The sequence below is a fragment of the Microtus ochrogaster genome, chromosome 16 (assembly GCF_000317375.1).
Source record: "Microtus ochrogaster isolate Prairie Vole_2 chromosome 16, MicOch1.0, whole genome shotgun sequence".
In the NCBI taxonomy this organism is placed as follows: domain Eukaryota; kingdom Metazoa; phylum Chordata; class Mammalia; order Rodentia; family Cricetidae; genus Microtus; species Microtus ochrogaster.
This window is the reverse complement of record NC_022018.1, coordinates 55,918,912-55,940,938: the sequence shown is the minus strand read 5'-3', so window position 1 is coordinate 55,940,938 and position 22,027 is coordinate 55,918,912. Positions and strand designations below refer to the sequence as shown.

Here is a 22,027-nt window from a genome sequence, read left to right as displayed (position 1 = left end):
TGTGGTTTTGGAGCCTGTCCTGGAACTAGCTCTTGTAGACCAGGCTGGTCTCGAACTCACAGAGATCCACCTGCCTCTGCCTCCCAAGTGCTGGGGTTAAAGGCGTGCGCCACCCCCGCCCGGCTCAGCATAGTTTTTCATCTACAGCTATTTCAGTGTACAGTGATAGAGTATTAATAAAAGTACAGCCCCAGACACAGCATGGTAATACATGCTTCTAAACCAGCACTTGAGATGCAGAAGCAGGCAGAAATGCAGCCTGGTCTATATAGAGAGTTCCAGGCCAGCCAGGGTAACATATTAAAAACTTATCTCAAGAAAGAAAGAAAAAAAGAGAGAAAAGAAAAAGAGCTACATTTGTAATTTGCTGTTTGATATCATTATTGTCATAACAGTCATCCAGGACCTAGAGGTTATACATTAGATTTGGTTGATAACTTTTAAAGTATCTTTTGAATTCTTACTAACCCTCCCCCTTTTCCATTGTACTTCATTTGTTAAGTTAATTATGTTTTAGAACTTCCACCCTGGAATCAGAAGTTCAAGGTTTGTCTCAAACTTAGTGAGCTTGAAGCCAACCCGGGATGCTAGAGACCCTGATTCCAAACAAAACAAGGAGAAAAAAACCACATTTTTTTTCTTCCTGTATTTTGCTGTTTGCACTTTAGCATGTTTCTCTGTTCTAGGGTATAGTTTCTAGAAACTACTAATTGGATTTGAGGCTTGGTCAGATTTACCTCAGGTGTTTTTTTTTTTTTTCAAGTGTGTTTCATAGATGATATTGTAAATTTGATATCAAATTAAACTTGAGGCATATACTGTTTGGTTGTTTTTTTAATTTTAAGATTAGCTGGTGCTAGGTGATGGTAGCCCATGCTTTTAATCCCAGCACTCAGGAGGCAGAGACAGGTGGATCTCTGTGAGTTTGAGGTAGTTCCAGGACAGCTAGTGCTGTTATACAGAGAAACTCTGTCTTGAAAGCCTAATTAATTTAAAAATAGTATAATGGGAAAAACTTTCCCAAATCCTGGCTTACCACTCTAATTTAATATTTTGGCATATTTTCTTATGTTATTTCTTTAGTATTCTTGCATTATTGAATCCTGTTTTTGAACATTGGCTTGTTTAGGTTTCATTGTTATAAATAGTGCTTTTAGAAAATATCTTGGTCCGTACAGTCTGGTAAGTTAAGATTGTATCAAAGTGGATTCTGAAACTATAATTCACCAGTCAGAAGATAAGTATTACTTTAAAGTTCTAGTCAGGAATGGTGATCTAAGAATGTAACCTCAACTACTCAGAAGGCTGAGGGATCAAGATCACAAGTTCAAGACCTGCGTGGACCCCAGAGTTAAGTTCAAGGTCAGCTTGCCTGAGCAACTTAATGAAAACTTGTCTTGAAATTGAAAGAAATGAAGGTCTAGGAGTGCTGTTAGTGGAGGAGCACTTGCCTAACATATATAAACCCTGATTTCAGTTTCTGCTATTGTAAAAACAAATAAGTTATTTTAAGTTTTACATATAGCGTGTGGTGATTTGAATAGGCATGACCTCCATAGACTCGTGTGTTTGAATGCTTGACCCGTAGAAGTGGCACTATTAGGTGTGGCCTTGTTGGAGGAAATGTATCACTGTGGGAGTGGGTTTTGAAACTACATCCAGCACACAATTCACTTTTTGTTGCTTACCTCTTCAATACCATGTCTGCCTGCATGCTGCCATGTTTCTCTCCATGGCAATAATGGACTAAATCTGAAACTGTAAGCCAGCCCCAGTTAAATGTTTTCCTTTATAAGAGTTGTGTCATGGTGTCTCTTCACAGCAGTAGAGACCCTGACTAAAACATAGTGTCAGTAAGATGGCTCTGTGGGTAAATGTGCTGCTGTGAAGCCTAAGGATCTAAGTTTAATCCCCAGGATCTACATGGTAGAAAAGAACCAGCTCCCACAAAGCACCTTTGATTTTTACATGCATGCCACCACACAAATGTACCCACGTGTATTTGCCTGTGCATATGCATACATACACAAATAAAGGGATAAATATAATAAAAAAGACAGATAATGAAACTCTATGGCAAGTTGCTTAAACAAAAATTTAAGCTGTCAAAGAAATGATTGAGGGCTGGGCATGGGGATCCATGCCGTTAGTCCTAACAGTTGGAGGCAGAGGCAGGCAAGATCTCAGCCTGGTCTATATGTAAGTTACAATACATCAGAGTGAGATCCTGTCTCAAAAAAAAACAAACCCAAAAGACAACAACCCCTCCCCCACAACAACAACAAAACCAACTGAATTGTAACTGTACAGAGACTAGTAGGAATTAGATCAGTTACTTTTTCTGCAGCCTCTAGATTGTTCACTACATGATTGAGGGTTTTAAAAACATCTAATAGTGCTGGACTTTCATATTGAAATAGATGGAATGTGTGTTATCAAGGTACAAACTTTTTTAGGGTGGTAGTATTGATAAGACTATTTTTATATGAATATTTTTGACTTTATGAGGAAAGATATTGAGCAAACTAGGCACAGGGTTAACTAACAGCATTGTATGTTAAGGTCAAGAGTTGAACATTCAAATGTAGCTTTTAAGAAGGAAACTAGGAATGTCACATAATGGTAGAGTTTTGCCTTGTATTCATAAGGCTCTAAGTTCAATCCCAGGACCACTGTGAAACAAACAATAGGCACGCTCATTTTTAATTTTTCTAAATTTATTTTTATTTTATGTGTATGTATGTCCATGTCAGGATGTCAGAATCCCTGGAAACTGGAAGTTACAGACAGCTGTGAGCTGCCATGTGGGTGCTGGGAATTGAACTTGGGTCCTCTGGAAGAGCAGCCAGTGCTCTTAATTGCTGAGCCATCTCTCCAACCCCAAGCATGCTCATTTCTAAACTTGAAATTACTACAGCCTGAGCAGAGAACAGGGGTCTTTAGCATTGCAATCCTGGCTTTGGAGTCTGTCAGATTTAAATAATGTTCCAGGGGAGTAGTTTACAAGTTTGAGACCTCTAAGCTTTTAAAATGTGTTCATTGTGAAATGGACCCAATGTATCTGGGGTGTTTTTTTTGGGGGGGGGAAGGGGAAGCATGAAAGGACTTACATTTAAGAACTATTAGCATGAATGTTTTGAGTTATAACTTATCAATAAAATAAAATTATTGAGGCTTGCACCTGGGAGAACAAGAGTTTATTTTTTAAGATTTTAAGAAAATCTTTTGATGAGAAAAATCCTTTTTCTTTTTTCTTTTTTTTTTAATCCTTTTTTTCTAAAGCTCAAGGTGAGAGAAGGCAGCCTTGATACAAATCTCTGGTTAAATTAGTTGCATGATTAATCAGCTTAGAGACTCCTGAGTAAATCAGCAGAAGACCTTTATAGGGGCTGGAGAGATGGCTCAGAGGTTAAGAGCACTGCCTGCTCTTCCAAAGGTCCTGAGTTCAGTTCCCAGCAACCACATGGTGGCTCACAACCATCTGTAATGGGGTCTGGTGCCCTCTTCTGGCCTGCAGGCATACACACAGACAAAATATTGTATACATAATAAATAAATAATTTTTTTTAAAAAAAAGAAGACCTTTATATATGTTTTACCATGTTATATGTACTTTGGGACTTAATATATGAGTAGTATGTGTGCATGGTTTGAATGGAGTCAGGGAGAGATGAGCATCCTAGCACACGTGGTGATCAGAGGGCAGCTAGTGGAAGTCAGGTCTCTCTTCCACAATGTGGATCCTTTGATAGATTCTGAGACTCCAGCTCAGGTATTAGGGTTTCTCTGTAGCCCTGGCTGTCCTGGAACTTGCTCTATAGATCAGACTGACCTCGAACTCACAGAGATACACCTGCCTCTATTTCCCAAAACACCTGACCATATTTTGTTTTTTTTTCATGGGTGCTAGGGATCAAATTCAGGTTTGTATAACAAGTACTTAACTGGAACCTAATTGGTATTATGTAATACCTGGTATAACCCAGGTATTATATAACCTGCAGATTTAAATAATTAACAGGCTATATTATATCATGAACTAATAAAAGTTTTCTAAAGTCTCTGTATAATGTGTTAAATGTAAGGAAGGCTTGCTTTGAAGATAAATGTTTAGTTTTTGTTATGGCAAAGACTAGAAAACATTTGATTAAATAACCTGCAAGGTCATTAAGATGGACTATGATTTTATAAGCAGGTATCTTTTGATGTGAGACAAATATTTATATCGCCTGGCTCAACCCATTAATACCCAATAGAAGTCAGAAGTGGTCCTAATGTAGTGGAAAAGACCAGCTGTGCTTACTGATCTAATCTTCCTCACTTATAAAATGGAACACAGAAGGATTTGTAAAGATTGGGGCTTATGTTAGTTGGTCTTCATCTGTAGCTATCATTACTGTATTTCATAGAGTACTTTACTGGAATATGTTTCATGTCAGAATTATGGTGAGGGAATGTTTATGTCCTTTCCTTAATTGCTGCAAGTACAGGTAGCGCACAGAAACCTTCCTTGGAGTGAACTAGATTTTTAGATCTCATGGTTTGGCAAACAGGAAATGTCTTGTGATTGGCAGTTTTGATCACAAGTGTTATTTGGGTTTTCCAGTCAGGGGACTTCTTCCCCACAGAACAGTTTTAAACTGTTTCTTATGAATGTTGTCTTTTCTTTTATACCCTAAACCTACTGCCTGCTAACTTTTTTTTTTCTTTTTTTAATGGGAAAGTGTTGACTCGGAAACTGAGAGAGGCCAGGAACAAAAGTGACAGTAAGACATCTACACGGACTGCCCTGGACATCAACAAGTAAGTAGCCACAATGCTTTCATAGAATTCTTGTCTAACACATTATTATTTGGACTGAGTGAAGAGACTGGTTCTTGTCACCATGTATTTCTTTGGTTTCCTATTCTTCCTTTTTCAGTTGAAAGCCTGAATTTCCTTTTCTTACTAGTTTATTTCAGTGTATGTTTCCCAACTTTAATGGTTCTGTTTCTGCATTGCTCTTAGGTTTCTGTATTCTTTGAATTTATATATTGATGTTTGGTGCTTTGGGGAAACAGTGAGCATTTTGCAATGTTGTATAGAAGTTGAGTTGCAGGAGGTTGAGCAATATAGAAGACTTCCCCAAAAAGAAAAAGAAAAAGAAAAAAAAACTTCCTTGGGATGTGGGTTGTAGCTTGACTAAGAGAGCACATTCTGAGGAAGGGGTCAGGTATAGATGCTGCCTTCTAAAATCAAAGTTATCATTTCTTTGTGCTAAAACATTAAAAACCCTTAGGACTCCCTATTACTATCTAGCTGTAATTTAGTACTAACAAACAACTTTTTCCTATTTTTCTTCTCTGTGATCTTGCTTTAATATAGACGTCTTGGGCTGTATTCCTCATATTGCTTCAGTTTGTTTTAAAATCTCTGTGTTCTTTGATAAGCTGTTAAGGTGCCCACACTTATTTTCGTTTTTGTTTATGTTCAGCATCTAATAAGATATAACTGAAATAGCACTCAAAGTATTAGTTGTTTAATGAGCACCTGCTATCATATGCCAGTCATCATTGTAGATACTTCATTTACTATATAATAAATAATGGAATGGCATAATTGTTTTCTCCTCCTACCCCTTCCAGTACTGTGAATTGAATCCAGGATCTTGTATGTGCTAAGCAATTAGTCAACCACTGAACTATGCCATCAGCCCCTTTTCATTTCCTTCTTTCCTTCTTTCCTTCTTTCCTTCTTTCCTTCCTTTCTTCCTTCCTTCCTTCCTTCCTTTCTTTTTCTTTCTCTCTTTTTTTTTCAAGTAAAGGTAAATCATAGGTAACTAACTCATGTGGCCAACAGAACAGTAACAAAGTCAAAAGTCTGCCTGACTTTAAATGTTTGGCTCTTCCTGTAGTGCTGCTGTCTCTCATATATTAGGTTAGTTCAAAGGAGTTGTTGTTTCAGACCATAAATTCTAAATCATGACTAGGTTTAACTATACTTTATTAATCAAAATAGGAACCATTACAGTCAGTGCATTTTTTACCAATGAGAAATGTTTTATTCCTGTAGTGTAAAAATTCATGCTTCAGGATATGAAGAACTCTTAGAAAGTATCTCCCCACCACCTTCCCAATACATTTAATGCATTGTTTGTGGAGGTCAGTGGACAACTTGTAGGAGTTGATTCCCTCTTCTACCATAGGGGTTCCAGGGAATGAACTCAGGTCATCAGGCTTGGTGACATGTACCTTTTATCCATGGAGCCAGCTTGCTGACCCCCATATAAAGCATTTTCTATATTTTTCTGATTATAAAGCATTTTCTGTACTAGTATCAAAGAGTTCCACAGTAGCCTGGAATGAGTATAACAAAGGATTATTTATTTGGGGATAAAGTCACAGTAAGGGTAGCAATCCACAGTCCTCTGTGTACACTGGGAACTGGAACAAAATCCAGCAGAAAAAAGGGGTCTGTGCATGCTTTTTATCTGCACTTATAGTACATGAGACCACACCCAAAGTGAGCTGGTATCTTAAAGGCTATTGGCTGAAGGAGTTCCTACAACATTTTCCTTTAATAAAAAGAAATTCCAAGGGTTGGAGAGATGGCTCAGAGGTTAAGAGCATTGTCTGCTCTTCCAGAGGTCCTGAGTTCAATTCCCAGCAACCACATGGTGGCTCCAAACCATCTGAAAAGAGATCTGGCGCCCTCCTCTGGCGTGTGGGTATGAGGCAGAAAGTTGTATACATAATAAATAAATCTTAAAAAAAAAAAAAGAAATTTCAAGATGTTTGAAGAAGTGATACTTGATTGATGGGAGGTCAGGTAAATAAAACAGAATTTTGTAGCCTAATTTATTCAATTTTTGAAATGTTAGTTGTACCTATGCAGTTTGGTGTCCTAATGGTGTGTTTGGGCTTTTTCTGTTGACCAGTGCTGGCTGCAGGCATCACAGTTCTCAGTGCTGCATCTCATTCATTTGCTGAGCACAAATCTCGGACATAATGGTCTCCCTGAATTCAGAAGCTGCAGTGGATCAGACCAACAGCAGACCACTAAACAGTTATCCCTGACCTTGTTTTGGTACAAGTTTGGCTTTGGGAAGTTAGAAGCTTTGGAGCTTCTTGGTCCAGCTACTGAACTGGTCATCACTAGTTGTCAGACACAGTTCACTTTTGGTTGCATGTCACAATCTTAGTAAGAAATGGTTTGTTGTTCTGTAGAATAAGAGGACTGATAATTCAGAACAACTTAAATTTTCTTTTCTTTTTTCTGATTTAATGAGACACCCACTTACCAAACCTTTTCACCTTCAATTTGCATCAAATGCTTGAACAACTTGCATGGTTCACATCGAGGCAACTTCTCGAGTCAAATAAGAGAATCAGCTTCAGTGAGTGCTCTTTGCTGCTCATTGTCAACTTCCTGTAGCCAACCACTAAGCTCTTTATCTTGAAGGCTCTTGAGCCACCTCTGTACTATATGTTCATTATTGGTTCCTGGGCCAAAGACCTATTGATGTTGCAAATTGCCTCAGCTGTTTTACCATCTATTTTGCCAAATAAGAAAACTCAAATTTTTGTTTCACGGAGCTGGAGAGATGGCTCAGCAGTTAAGAGCACTGGCTGCTCCTCTAGAGGTCCTGAGTTCAATTCCCAACAACCATATAGTGTCTCACAACCATCCATAATGAGACCTGATACCCTCTTCTGGCCTGCAGGCAGACACACAGGCAGAACACTGTATATGTAATCAATAAATCTTAAAAAAAAAAAAACTGTTTCACATCATTTCTATATTATAAAATAAATATAAACAGCAAGTAAAATATAAATGTATAAAATAAATAAATATAAACAGCAAGTAAAAAAAAACAGCAAGGAACCATAAAGTGAAAAATGTGCATTAAAATGATGTATATCATAACTACATATATTTAAGAGTGTATTTCATAATCAAATGACAAATTTCAACAGTGCAGAAAACAAAATTACTTTTGTACTAATCTATAATAAGAATTAATAGTGCTTTTTGCATTAGTTAATAAACTTTGAAGATATACTAGTCTAACTTTTCTCATAAGGTAGAATTTTACTTGCATTCTTCCAGGTAATTGAATAGCTTGAGATGTTATTTCTTTTATTTTATTGTCCTTTAGAGAAAATCTTCTATAGAGTTAATCTCATCATAGTTACTAAACAGTAATGGTCAGAAAAGGAAGATGAACTTCTGAATCAGCTATGAGTTCTGATATTTATTAGCTGTGACGCCCTTATGTAGAATAGTTCTTTCCTATTGGGACTGAAGAATTAATTGAGAAATCATGTTGAAAGGTACTGACCACAGAGAAAGTAGTTAATAAGTATTCTTCACCAATTCCCACAGGTCTGTCTTCATTGATACTTCAAGAACACACACTTTCCTTCTCTAAATGGTTTTGATATAAGAAGATGACAATAACTATGTTAGTGCAAAAACTTCTGGCAGACCCACATGTTTTAGTAAATTTCTAGTTGATATGTCAGGTTATAAAGTTAAGGAAGTTAGCATATAGATAGATTTGATTTGCTAATCAAACAAATGCATCCACTATGGTAAAACTCTCACTATTGATTTAATGCTTTTGGTGCTTCCTTTTCTGTTGAAATTTTAACTTCTCTTTGGAGAAACAATTACACTTAATTTCACAAGAGTTTGACAGACTGTTTTATGTCTGAGGAGCAATCAGCATTGTTTGAGATAGTTAGTAGAGCTGATTTCATTACCATCCCACTGCTGCAACAGCAGGGTACAGAGAAACAGCCAGGGAAAACTGCTAATCACTTAGTCCTTATGATTGGCATAGGGTTAATTTTATTGGTGATCCCACTGAGTGAATCTACATTGGTTGACAAGTCTCCTCTGCAGACATTTTTGAGATGTAAAAAGACAATTTGAAACATTCCAAGAACCCAGAGGCAAAAGCAGATCTTAAAACTGCCTTCCCTCCCATCTCCCCACCCCTCTTCTGATTACCCAGGAAGGAGAAGTGTTATCTCTGTAAGTCCCTGGTCCCACTTGGAGAGTATGAGTGTCATGTAGAGGCCTGTCTCCAGCATGCAAAGGGAGATAGAAGAGATGGAACTGAAGTGGGTAAGAGAACCAGAGTGTGTGCAACTGTGGAAGGCAAACAGCAGCAACGGCTGAGGAAGCCAAAGGTATGTGCTTAGGAAAAGCTACAATTCTGTTCTCCCTATATTTCCTCCTTTCTCTCCCTCCTCCTCTCTTTCCTATTTATATTAATACAAGATTTATGCTTGTAAGGATAGGTGTTCGTGTATATGTATACATACATATGTGTGCATTTATGTATGGAAGCCAGAGGTCAGACTTGGTTGTTGTTCTGCAGGAGGAGTCATCCACACGTTTTGAGACAGGATCTCACTAGACTTGGGGCTTGCAGATTAAGAATGCTACCTGAAACTACCCAAAGTCAGGTCCTCATTTTTTGACAGCAACCACTTTTATGACATCCTATCCCCGAATTAGTGTATCTTTGGTCTATATTTTGTGAGAATGTTTTTTTATTTTTATTTTTTTTGAGAATGTTTTTTTTTTAATTGCTATTTGAGTTGCTAATGTGGGTTGCCTAAAAATTTTATAATGAATTTTGGCTTGGGATTAAGACAGAAATTTCCAACACTTTCTAAAATGACCCTTAGCATGTACCTGTCAATTTGTAGTATATATTTAATGTGAAGAAGTATTCTCGGCACTGATGATAATAAAATCAAAATACACGTCAAATCTGAGAAGCATTGAACACACTCTGCGTTTTGCAGTGTTAGATATTCAGCCAGGGTTTTTGTAAAAATAAACAAGTATGGGCTGAAGGTTTGGCTTAGAATGTAGAATGATTGTGCCTAGCATGAATGAACTTTTGCACTGAGCATGGTGAATACACTTATAATTTTAGCACTTGGGAGGTAGAAACAGGAGAATCAGAGTTCAAAGTCATTCCCAGATATATAACAAGTTCAAGGCCAACTTGGGTTAGATGAGACCCTATCTCAAAAACAAAACATCAAAAACTAAAACCATACCACAAGCACATCTATTTTGTTAGTATGCACATTAGCTTTTATCTTTAGTAAATGTTAAAATTACATATATTCTAAAGAGTTGTTCTTAAATAATTTTCATTATGATTTATTATCAATAAAAGTTTGATTTGTTTTATTGATTTTATTTACCTATATGTAAAAGTTTCTCAGGTGAAAAGGGGTCCCAAGTGGAGTAAGAAGCTCTACTGTATAGTATAAATATCTCTCTGGGTTTATTTTTAGACTTCTGAAACATTACTGTTAGCTGGGTATGGTGGAGCATAGCTGTAATCCACCACTAATGAAGCAGAGGGAGCAGGATCATGATAAGTTTGAGGACATCCTGCTCTACATAGCAATTCTAAGCCCTACCTCCACCTCTAACACCTGCTTTCCAACCTGCAAAAATCATTATATCAATGTTTGTTTTATATAGATGGTCACTTAACATCATCTTATTACTGAAATGTTGTTTTTTTCCTAATCCTTCTATATTTTGACTATTTAAAACAGTCTAAGAGCTGATATAGGCAAACTCCTGTAATCCCAGCACTCTGGAGGTGTGAGAGTTTAAGGCCAGTCCTGGGTACATGGTGAGTTTAGATCAACTTGAGCTAGTAGTAAGACCCTACCTAAAAAACAGAAACTACAACAAAACTCCAGTAAAACAATAAAAGCAAAACAGAATAACAACAATTTAAAAATGGGGAAAAATAACCATTAACCGATCCTTGGACTACAGTTATTTATTGAATTGTAAGTCAACATTCCAGTGTCTTTTGAAATATTACAATATTACAAATATTTTCAGAAAATGTAGGGAATTCATGTCCACACTGCTAGGAGCACATGTGAAATAACTTCTGAATCTCTTCTGTGTCTAGACTTGAGAAACTACAGGGTATGGCTCCTGGTCTGTGGGAAAATGGATCTAAGGACTTTCTGGGTCTTGTGATGAGAGATCAGGAAGGGCAAGTCTTGGTTTAGTGACCAACATAAAGCAGCAACAGTGTGTTCAAGAACTGTTAGCCTACTAACCACTTAGACAGCTGGGCAGAGAACCCAAACTGATCTTCATGTCAGAAGGAAGTGACATCTCTATGAATCAGATGATTTTTAAAATTTTTATTTTATGTTCATGGGTGTTTTGTTTGAATGTATGTCTGTGTACCACTTGTGTGCCTAGTGCCTCAGAGGCCAGAAGAGAGTGTTGGACCCCGTAGAACTAGATTACAGAAGGCTGTGAGATGCCATGTGAGTGCAGGGAATCAAACCTGGGTCCTCTGAAGAGTAGCAAGTGCTACTACCTCTCTGGCCCCTAAATCAGGTGATTTTGGAGTTGAGTTTTATAGGTGAGTGCTTATTTATACCAAAGAGCCAATTTATTTATCTTTTAAAATTTTTTTTATACTTAAAACTTTTTATTTTATGTGTATGAGTGTTTCACATACATGTATGTCTCTCTGTGTACCATATGTGTAGCTGGTGCCTAAGAAGTTCAGAAGAGGACATCAGATCCCCTGAAACTGGAGTTAGAATAGTGAGCCATAATGTGGGTGCTAGGAATTGAACCTGGGTCCTGTGGAAGACTGGCCAGTGCTCTTCATCATTAAGCCACCAGTTTAGTTATCTTGTCACTACTGCCTATTGAAGTTGCCTTGAAACTGGTTTTTGTTTGTTTTTGTTTTTAAAAATCTCAAATGTAACATAGGGCAGAAGCTGTTCTTTTTTGTTAAGATTTACTTTTATTTTAGTTATTCATATATATAAAGTGTGTGTGTGTGTGTGCGCGCGTGAGTGTGTGTGTGTGAGGGTATGATCGCATGAGTCCATTGACCTAGGATGCCAGAGGCCTAGGATTCCTTGGAACTGGAATTATAGGCAGTTGTGAGCTATCATGTGGATACTGGGAATTGACTTCCAGTTCTCTGAAAGAACAGCATGTTCTTAACCACTGAGCCACCCCTCCAGCCCAAAAGCTCTTCTTTAATGTAGTTTGTGGGCTGATTTGATGCTGAAGCCATCCTTGAATCTCCCTTCCTCTCCCTTTCCTTTCTTTCCCTCCCTCTCTTTTTCTCTTTCTTCTTTCATTCTTTCTTACAGGGTCTCCCTGTGAGGCCTTCTTGACTGGCCTGGAACTTGATATTTAGGCCAGGATGCCCTTGAACTTAGAGAGATCTACCTGCTTCTACATGCTGATCCCTGGGGTTAAGGGTGTGCACCACTCCTGGAAAGCTGTGTTCCTGATATGGTGCTTAAACCCCTTCTCTCCTCTCATTTATTATAAAGCAAAAGACTAACCTAGTGCCAGCTGTGCCACCATATTTCTCTTCTGGGAAAGATTTAATCTAGGCTAAATTGTAGTCGGGCTTTTCTTAGGGCTGCCAGCTCACAAAAAGTGACACAGAGACTTATACTCATTAATGAAAGCTTGACCTTGACTTAGGCTTGTTTCTAAGTAGCTCTTATAACTTAAATTAATCCATTTCTGTTAATTTACTTTCTGCCTCATGGCTTTATTATCTTATCTCCATACTGCCCATCCTGCTTGCTCTGTGTCTTCTGGCATCTCTGCCTTCTTTTTCCCAGCATTCTCTCTGCCTGGAAATTTTGCCTAGCTATTTATTTATTTATTCAACTTTTTACTAAAACAATCAGAGTGACACATCTTCGCAGTGTACAAAAAGATTATTCCACAGCACAAGTCAACTGTGTTTTAAATCTTGCCATGAATTAATTAAACCGTCTATCCTTTTCTCTATCACAGGACAAAGACCACAGTGAAGGCCGACTGCTCAGTCTCTTGGAACAGTCTGAGCACAAGACCATAGGTGAAGACTCTAAGACCAATTTTATGGGTTTCTGTCTAGGCCTTTCAGTGAAGATAGAAACTCCTAACATTCAGCTGATTGTGAATGTTAACATTGGGGATTGTGAGTGAATCCTTTTGTAGCCAATCAGCCAGCCTTGGAAATTTAATCTAGGCTGTCTCATCCTCAGGAAGGATGAAGAGATATCCTGTGTTTCCCGACATGGGTTTAATATAATCCTTTATAACACCTAATCCTTTATAACACCTAGAGTTAGGACTGCCTGTTAAACTGGGGAGTCATGGAAAACCACACATGTAGACATCACTGCCTCTTCTGAATGTTTGTAAACCATTTATACATTACCTTTAGCTTAGTCTCCCAACTTAACTCCTAAGAAATTGTAGGAAGTAATTCCTCTTTGTGTCTTTAGTATTTAGGGAGCATTAGAGTAGATTTATCAGGAGCATTAGGAATTCTAACTTTAGAGATTACAAAGATTATATCTAGTAAAGCACTCTATATGTATTCCTTGGCATTTACTTTTGTTGGATGTTAGGTGCTGGAATATTGCTACTATTGTTCCTTTTAGTTGCTATTGTTAAATTTTACCAAATTGAACAGTAAATTTTTGCTCACTGTCTAGTTATAATAGTTTATTACTACCAAGCAAATCTGTTTTGCTTTGTGATGACTGTAAAAAGAGCCTGTCTTGCTAGGCAGTGGTGATGCACATCTTTAATCCCAGCACTCGGGAGGCAGAAGCAGGTGGATCTGAGTTCTAGGCCAGCCTGGCCTACAAGAGCTAGTTCTAGGACAGTTCCAAAATTACAGAGAGAAAAAAAACCTATCTTACATCTTGCTTCTAGATCACCAGGTTGTGAATCTCTCAGGTGGCAGATTTCCCCTGGTTACCTTTATTGCCTGAGTGTAGGTCTGAAGTAGGTCTATTCAGAAATGATTCATTCCGAAGTGTTTACTGCAGCTGAGCCTGTTGGATGCTAATGCTCACATTCCATTGGTCAAAGGGTTGGAGATCTGAACTACTTGAATAGGCCTGATGAAAAGCAGCAGGCAGTGAGAGGCTATGACTGCTAATGTTAGTACTTTTATCTCTCCAGGTGTAGAGAAAAAAACTAAGTCTTCAGAAGCAAGAACCTTCAAGTAAGTTAGAGTATGCGCTGAATTCTGTCAACAGCTCTGGCAAGTGTGAGCCTGATGCTAGATTCTCTGTGTAGATTGATAATTAAAATGCTAAAATAGAAATCACTGTAGAACTAACACATTTATTTAACTTGGTGATCCTGTTATATATGGGTTAAGAATTGGTTGGATAGCTGTATTGATGTTAAAGTAAGTAGGGTTATGTGTTACTCCTTTTCTTTTTTTTTCTTTTTTATTTTTTTTCCTTTTCTTCCCTTTTATTTAACAGGGTTTCTCTGTGTAACAATAGTCTTAGCTGTCCTGGAACTCCCTCTATAGACCAGGCTGGCCTCAAACTCACAGAGATCCACCTGCCTCTAACTCCCAAGTGCTGGGATTAAAGATGTGAACCACTGCCCGGCCTTTCTTCTTTTCAGTTCCCATCCAAACCTGAATTCTACCAGATTTAGGAATTTTGATCTGACTCCACAGTTTCTCCATGTCTCCATGGCTTTAGGTTATATGAATTACCCAGTATCTTCATCTGTGAAAGCAGAATGATACAATTTACATGGCTAGAATATTACACAAGTTAGTATACTAATGTAATTTAAAGGCTCCACTAGAGTGCATAGTTCATACTTGTTGCTTACCAGCTTCATATTGAACTTGAAACCAGGCATAGTGGGACAAAGACAGACGCAGACTGATTTCTGAGTTCATGGCCAACTGGGTCTATATAGTTTTTTGTTTTTTTTTAAGTTTGTTTGTTTTGTTTTGTTTTCAATAAAGGCTGGGAGCTAGAGAGATGGCTCAGTGCTTAAGAGCACTGGCTGCTCTTTCAGAGGACCCGGGTTCAATTCCTAGCATCTGCATGGTGGCTTACAACCACCTGTAATTCCAATCCCAGGAGATCCAGCACCCTTCTCTGTCCTTGAAGGACACTAGGCATACATGTGGTATACAAACTTAAATGCAGACACCTTTGCACATAAAACAAAGAAAAAATTTTAAAGAGTTGGACATATACACATGTAATATGTCTTACTTGACTTTTTCTTTCTGTCTAGGATACCTTCATCAGAGGTGGAAGAGGCTAGCTGCAGCAGAGAGATGCAGAGTTCCCTCTCACAGCTCAACTTAAATGAGTCTCCCATCAAGTCTTTTGTTCCTGTTTCAGAAGCCACAAATTGCTTAGTGGACTTTAAAGACCAGTTTACTTTTCGGTCACGGACCAAATCAGGCAGAGGAAGGAGGAGAAAATCTTGAAATTCTTGGGACTGGAGGTTGACCGGAATTATTATTGTTGGGTTGGTCATGTTCATTAATTATAGTGGTTCCTAGTTTGTTGTGAGAGTTTTGACCCTGTTGTTTTTACCACCAGCACCTACTCAGCATCCTGATTTTTATGTTTTATAAGATACATTGAGACAATTGTGAATAGTATTGTTTTACAGCATTCTGTTTGAATTTACTTATAGTTAAAATTTAAATATATTTATCTATGTTTGTATGAAATCTTTGATATGTGGAAATTTTTATATTTTTGTCGTGAGCTTTGGAGTGGGGATTTTTTGTTTTGTTTTTCTTTTTCTTTTTCAAGACAGGATTTTTTTGGATAGCTTTGGAGCCTGTCCTCTGTAGACCAAGCTGGCCTCGAACTCAAAGAGATCTGCCTGCCTCTACCTCTTAGTGCTGAGGTTAAAGGTGTGAGCCACCGCCGCCCGGCTTCCTCTGGAATTTGTAAGTGAACACTGTTGTGTTAGTTCGTTCCTATGCAGTTTTTCAAAGTGGATTTACCGGTGGGTGTACCAGGCACAATTATCTGTTTAAATCAATTTTTTTTTCTTTTGCTGCTACAGGTCGTGTGGCAGCAGTAAATTGGGATTCAGTGGAAATACCAGAGTAGTCCCCAGTCTCTACAGTGTTGCCTGAGCCCTTCCAGTGCAGAGTAGAGATGTGGTTTATCCTTAGTGTCCAGGTAGACCCAAAGCGAGAGACTCAAATAGCAGAAGTAACTAACCAAAGGAGACAGTCAAACAAAAGAACCAGCTTTGGCTCTAGCTGATGGACAGTCTAGTGAAAGAGACTCTTAAGTGGGTGTTAACAGTACAGGATTTTTTTTTCTTTTAAGACAAGGTTTCTCTGTAGCCTTGGCTGACCTGGATGGAACTCACTCTGTAGACCAGGTTGGCCTTGAACTCACAGAGATCCTCCTGCCTTTGCCTCCTGAGTATTGGGACTAAAGGTGTGTGCCACCACTGCCCGGCAGCAGTACAGGATCTCAGACCAGGGTAAACTAATACACAATTCAGGTGCCTAACTTCTGATTTATCATATCTAAAGCTGTCTTTGATTTTAAGATGAAAGTGAGATGTATATCACACTGGGGCATTCATACACAGCTGGATTGGATGACTTAGTACAGACATTAGGGCACTATCTCATACTGTTTGCACACAAATGCTTTGAGTTATAGTCAAGATGGAAAATACTAATTCCCACCACAGACAATGTCTTGCTCTTGGATGGTGCAACACTATGACCAGCATCACATATATCTCTTATTTTTTGTTCAGTCACCACAGTCCAGACAATATATATACTGTCATTTGATCTTCACAGAAACTTGTTATAACCAACTCTGAAATGAGGAACCAGATGGAAAGAAACAAGTTAAAAGACTGCACCCACGGCTGTGAGACTAGTCATGGGTTCTTCATTTCTAGAGAAAAACCTTGTGCTTTTGACATAAGTGCTAACAGATTTCTTGTTTTTCCATATACAGCCAATCAGTATAATCCTCACTTACAGCTCTCATTAAATAGTCACTTAGAAGGTAGCTAAATGGTATACTATAAATGGTATAGTTTGTATTTCTATATATGAGGTTGAAGGAAAGTGCTGCTTCTAGAATGAGGTTATCTTAAAATTGAGCAGACTCTACAGAAAGGGGGCCATTGGCTAAGGATATGGATTAGCTAGACCAGGAATTTGCAGCACAAATGGGACTCAAGGAAAGAGAAGACCTCCCAACCCCCACAGTTGCTTTTTTTGTCCAATTTGTTGTCTCTGTGCTATAGTCTAATAGTAGATGCATTAATCAGAGTGAAGAGATAAGTGACAGTCATGACAGATCAATCTTGCTTCTGAAACAAGTTGCTCACCCTCTCTTGGACTTTGTCTGTAAAATGAGAAAAATATTAAAGTGTTCTAAGTATTGATAACTTTATTATTATCATTTTTTGAGACAGGATTTCTCTGTGTAACAGTCCTGACTGTCCTGGAGCTCACTCTGCAGACCAGGCTGACCTCAAACTCAGATCCACCTGCCTCTGCCCTCTGGAGTGCTGGGATTAAAGGCTTGTGCCCCCACTGTCTGGTGACAGAGTGTTTATAAAGAATCTAAACACACTTGCTACAGATATGTAGTGTGGCAGCAACTGTTACTAAGGTCACTCTACTTTTGTATGTCATAAGTAGTGTTGCAGTATGAGGTGGAAGGGCCAGAGAGATGGTCTGCAGCTGCAAGAGGAGTGTGCATACTGGGCATCTACCCATGACTCACGCGCCACAGGAAGCCTGCTTCTTAGACACTTAGCTTTTCTGGGGTCTTAGGTGTAGGAGGAGGACACTTGTCTGTCTTAGACACCTAGAATCAAAATAATCACACAGAAACTATATTATTTAAAACACTGCTTGGCCCATCAGCTCTAACTTCTCATTGGCTAACTCTTACATCTTAATTTAACCCATTTCTAGTAATCTGTTTATTGCCACGTGGCTGTGGCTTACTGGCAGGTTTCCAACCTGCGTCTATCTGGCCGGGGGATGGGGGGGACACACTACATGGCTTCTAACTGACTCTGCTTCCTTTCTCCCAGCATTCAGCTTCATTTTCCCTGCCTAGCTCTGTTCCCCTGTAGCTCTGCTATAGGCCCAAAGCAGTTTTTTTCATGCATTAACCAATAAAAGCAACACATAGACAGAAGGACACTTAGAATACTTAGAATTCTCTGGGTGGTTTTTCTGAAAGATTGCCAACTCATGGAGAATTTGAAAGCTCCACAAACTAAATAAGTTAGTGCTGTAAGCTTGGGAAGGGAGAGATTTTTATTTAATAACATCATAGCTGTGTTCATTTTGTCTTTATCAGAGTCCTCTATCAGAGGCTGTGCCGGGCCCACTTTTGGGCACTTACCCTCCTATAGACTCTACTCACAGGGCTTTCTTACAGATACTTGTAACTGTGTGAGAAGGTGTCCCTTGGATTCTGTTGACACAAGCTGGAAGTGCCAAGAACTTATACTTTGGTGCAGTTCTTAGCCAATGAAAATAGAAGTTGGGGTATATAAGTAACCCATATTTTTCATGTGTCAGGTAGAACAACTGAGACACGTTTACCATTTTCTCAGGGATCCCCTTATAGGGTTGGATCACCATAGCACCCATAATAGCTTAAATGTGTGGACTGTCTTGGCTTCTTTTTCTTGCTCTCTGACTTCCAAATTCCCTCATACCAGGAATGAGGAGGCCCTCACTTTTGGGTTCATGTAAGTGCAGGGTTAGCACTTGTATGAGCCTTAGAGGACTCTACATTCAGCATTCTGTCTAGCTCACTTTCATCATCTCAATCTCAGCTCTATCTTAGAACCTTCTGGAATACAATATATGATTAGTTCTCTAATTCTGGGGAACCCAACCTGTAAGTAGACATCTTGAGTCTACTTACAAAGATAAAAATCTGGTCGTAGCCGGGCGATGGTGGCGCACGCCTTTAATCCCAGCACTCGGGAGGCAGAGAAAGGCGGATCTCTGTGAGTTCGAGACCAGCCTGGGCTACAAGAGCTAGCTCCAGGACAGGCTCCAAAGCCACAGAGAAACCCTGTCTCGAAAAAACCAAAAAAAAAAAAAAAATCTGGTCGTAATGACACATAACATTAACTCCAGCACAAGGAGGCAGAGGCAAGTAGTCTTATAAGTTCAAGTTCAAGGCCAGTCTGATCTCCATAATTCAAGGACAGCCAGGGGTGTATAGGGAAACCCTGTCTCAAAGAAACCAAAGATAAACATCAGGTCACACAGAAGTAGAGCCAAGGAGTTCTGGCCACACTTGTCATAAGCATGACTCATAGCTGGACCTTTGGTATTCTATTCCATATTCTACTTCAGTGAAACAAAGTTGAGAGACTATACTCCCCGGATAGACAAGATGCTGTGTTGTGGGTGGTGCCAATTTCCATTTTGCCCTCCCCAGCATCATCTTTTACCTCCTTACCTTTCACTGCCTATGTGACTGGTTGGTATCCAATAAATGTACAGCAAGGCTGATGTTTACAGGTCTAAAACAAATCCTGTGGAGAAATAATGTTTTATACTTGCAATATTCAGACTCAAGCTAGCAAGATGGTTCAGCAGGTAAAGTGCTTGCTGCATCAGCCTAATGACCTGGGTTCAACCCACAAAACCCTCTGAGGTCCATATGTTTACCGTGGTGTGTACTTAACTCCTAAACACCCATATCACATACACAATAATAGAAGCAACAACAATATAGGTCTGTCTGACATCAAAGTTCCTGCTATCTGTATTGTCTGTGTTGTCCCTGATCTTCCACTGAGTCACAAAATGGATGACTGAAAATTTGAGCTTTGGATGAGCTCCTTGCCTTTATCCTTTGGTTGATGTTAGCCTTTGTGAACTAGGGAGAGTTGAAATGAAAAGTTGGTTACCAGTGGAAAGATGGAACATTGTAGACACTCAAGTAAGGAAGAGTGCTGAAATCTTGCACCAGTAGGGGGAAGAAGTTGCTTGCTTGTTGTTTCAAAAGCCCTGGGCTTTTAGGGGAGGGCTCTTCAGTTTAGCAAAAGATAACTGATACTTACTCCATATCAGGTCTAGAACTCGGTCCCAAGGCTGTAAAGGTGTGTAAGAAACATGAGAACCTACAGTTGAGCAGTAAACAAATGATTTTAATAAATACAGTGATCTGGCCCCTAGCTGGGGTCAGAGCTGGGCCTAACTTGTGAGCGGAGGGAGCCCCACTGCCACTGCTGTTGATAACTGAACTGTAATTTTAAAGATGAAGGTTAGAGAAGCCAGTGGTATCAGTAGGTCATTATAGACAAATGCACACGAACAGACACAGCAGAAGCAGTGCAGTGCCTGTGAGAGCTGCGGGGCGTACCTAAAACATGAAGGGAATGAAAGGTGATGTGATGAACTAGGGGGCCTAGCTGGCTGACAGGAGCAAGCTCAAAGCAAGGAGGGCCTGGCCTTGCAGCTCAGCAGTAATACTCTAGTTTTGCTATGTTCGGCTCTTCCCATTCTACAGTTGCTTCTGATGGCTGAAGCTAAGGGGTGATGAGGGGACCTTGTCAGGACTTGACTTTCCCTCATTGGTCAGTGTCCATCTGGTGTGTGCTTAAGTATTGCTGGCAAGTGCTGTGCCCGTTACAAACAGGATTGGCCCAAATGTTCAGACTGCCAGAACATTTGGCCTTCTCCACTGGCCTTGATTTAGGAGGCCTATGGCACACCCCACGACTAGGTCCAGAACCCACTTCCTGGTGAAATGAAAACAGGACTTTCAAGCCAGGCAGTGGTGGCACACACCTTTAATTCCAGCACTTGGGAGGCAGAGGCAGGTGGATCTCTTGGGTTTGAGGCCAGTGTCATCTACAAGAGTGAGTTCCAGGACAACTCGGGCTGTTACACAGAGAAACCCAAAAAAAAAGAAAAAGAAAAAAAAATAGGACTTTCAGAATCAGGGACAAGGAGTCATGAAAATAACTCCCAGGAGCCTATCTTGCTGACTCAAAACTGCAGCTGCCAAGAGTCACAGCTAGGCCTTTCACACTCAGTCCCATGCTCTCCCCCAACTAAACAGAGCTAAGGGTCTGGAGCCTCAGATTCAGCACGGTGTTGTGTTGTAGATGACGGTCAGTTTGCTTTCCCTAACGTCATTCTTGACCATCTTTCATAGCCTTTATGTCTGGCTGGTATCCAGTAAACTGCAGGTAGGGCTGCGCCTGCCGTGTGTATAGGTCTAATCACAACAAACCTGCCACAGGAGCCACCTCTGTTTGTTCATCTGTGTCCTGAGAGGCCTTCACCAGCGGATAATAGTGTGACTGCTAATGTAGCAGCCTTCAGTTTTAATGCACTCGCCAGTTTGCCTGAGTTGTAACAGGCACTTAGAAGCTGCGGTTGTTAGGCATTGTGTCTGACTCCTGCTTTCTCTGCACGGGCATGCTAATTACTCGAGGGGTGTATGTATCTCTACCCTGGTGGTTCTTCACCTTCCTAATGCTGCAAGCCTTTAATAGAGTTTCTCATGTGGTGACCCCAACCATAAGATTATTTTTGTTGCTGCTTCATATCTAATTTTGCTACTGTTAGGAATTATAATGTGTTTTCTGATGGTCTTAGGCAACCCCAGTGAAAAGGTAGTTCAACCTGCAAAGGGGTCATGACCCACAGGTTGAGAACCATTCCTCTAACCTCTCTCTTCCTTCAAAGCTGAAGGCACAAGGTTAAGTCGTTGTCCTAAGCCTTCAGTCATCTTGTGTCATCTTGTATCCAGCAACAGCAAAGTTTCTGAAGACAGCACCTTCCTCTCAGACATCATGGCATCTATGATACAGAAGCTACACCCCAAAGCAGACCTTCTGGTAGATTTCAGACTGGCCTCCTTGGATGACAGAACAACTTACCAGTCCACCTTGCAGAATCAGAACTGAGAGTGGTGGGTGGAAGCACACCTTCATCAAGACTGCTAAATTATGCATATCTCTTGACTGTTCCAATTCTTTCACTGTTTGAAGACAGAACTCTTCTAAGTACCCTAAAGAGAATCCTGGAGGACACTGGGCCCTTTATCTGTCCCTCTTCTAAATGCACACTACTTTTCATCCCACCTATGGGCATCTTCATGATGCTCTGAGAACTGTCTGTCTGTCTGACCACTGGCTGTATGCATGCATTCTTTGTGAAAGGACTTTTTTTTTT

General features: G+C 39.6%; 1 protein-coding gene across 6 annotated transcripts in view; it reads left to right on the top strand.

Annotated features, from left to right (window-relative positions):
• Uimc1 (ubiquitin interaction motif containing 1) overlaps positions 1 to 15,535 on the top strand; it is an 83,117-nt gene extending 67,582 nt beyond the window's left edge. For 4 of the 6 annotated variants that reach the window (XM_005355218.2, XM_005355219.3, XM_005355217.2 and 1 more), the window contains 5 exons: positions 4,725 to 4,803; positions 9,002 to 9,179; positions 12,832 to 12,895; positions 13,996 to 14,038; positions 15,088 to 15,535. In XM_005355218.2, coding sequence (XP_005355275.1) covers positions 4,725 to 4,803; positions 9,002 to 9,179; positions 12,832 to 12,895; positions 13,996 to 14,038; positions 15,088 to 15,286 — 563 coding nt within the window. In that variant the 3' untranslated portion in view covers positions 15,287 to 15,535. The remainder of the gene's footprint in view (positions 1 to 4,724; positions 4,804 to 9,001; positions 9,180 to 12,831; positions 12,896 to 13,995; positions 14,039 to 15,087) is intronic. The other 2 variants (XM_013349192.2, XM_026783076.1) reach the window with 2 other exon arrangements.
• Positions 15,536 to 22,027: the final 6,492 nt, after the last annotated feature.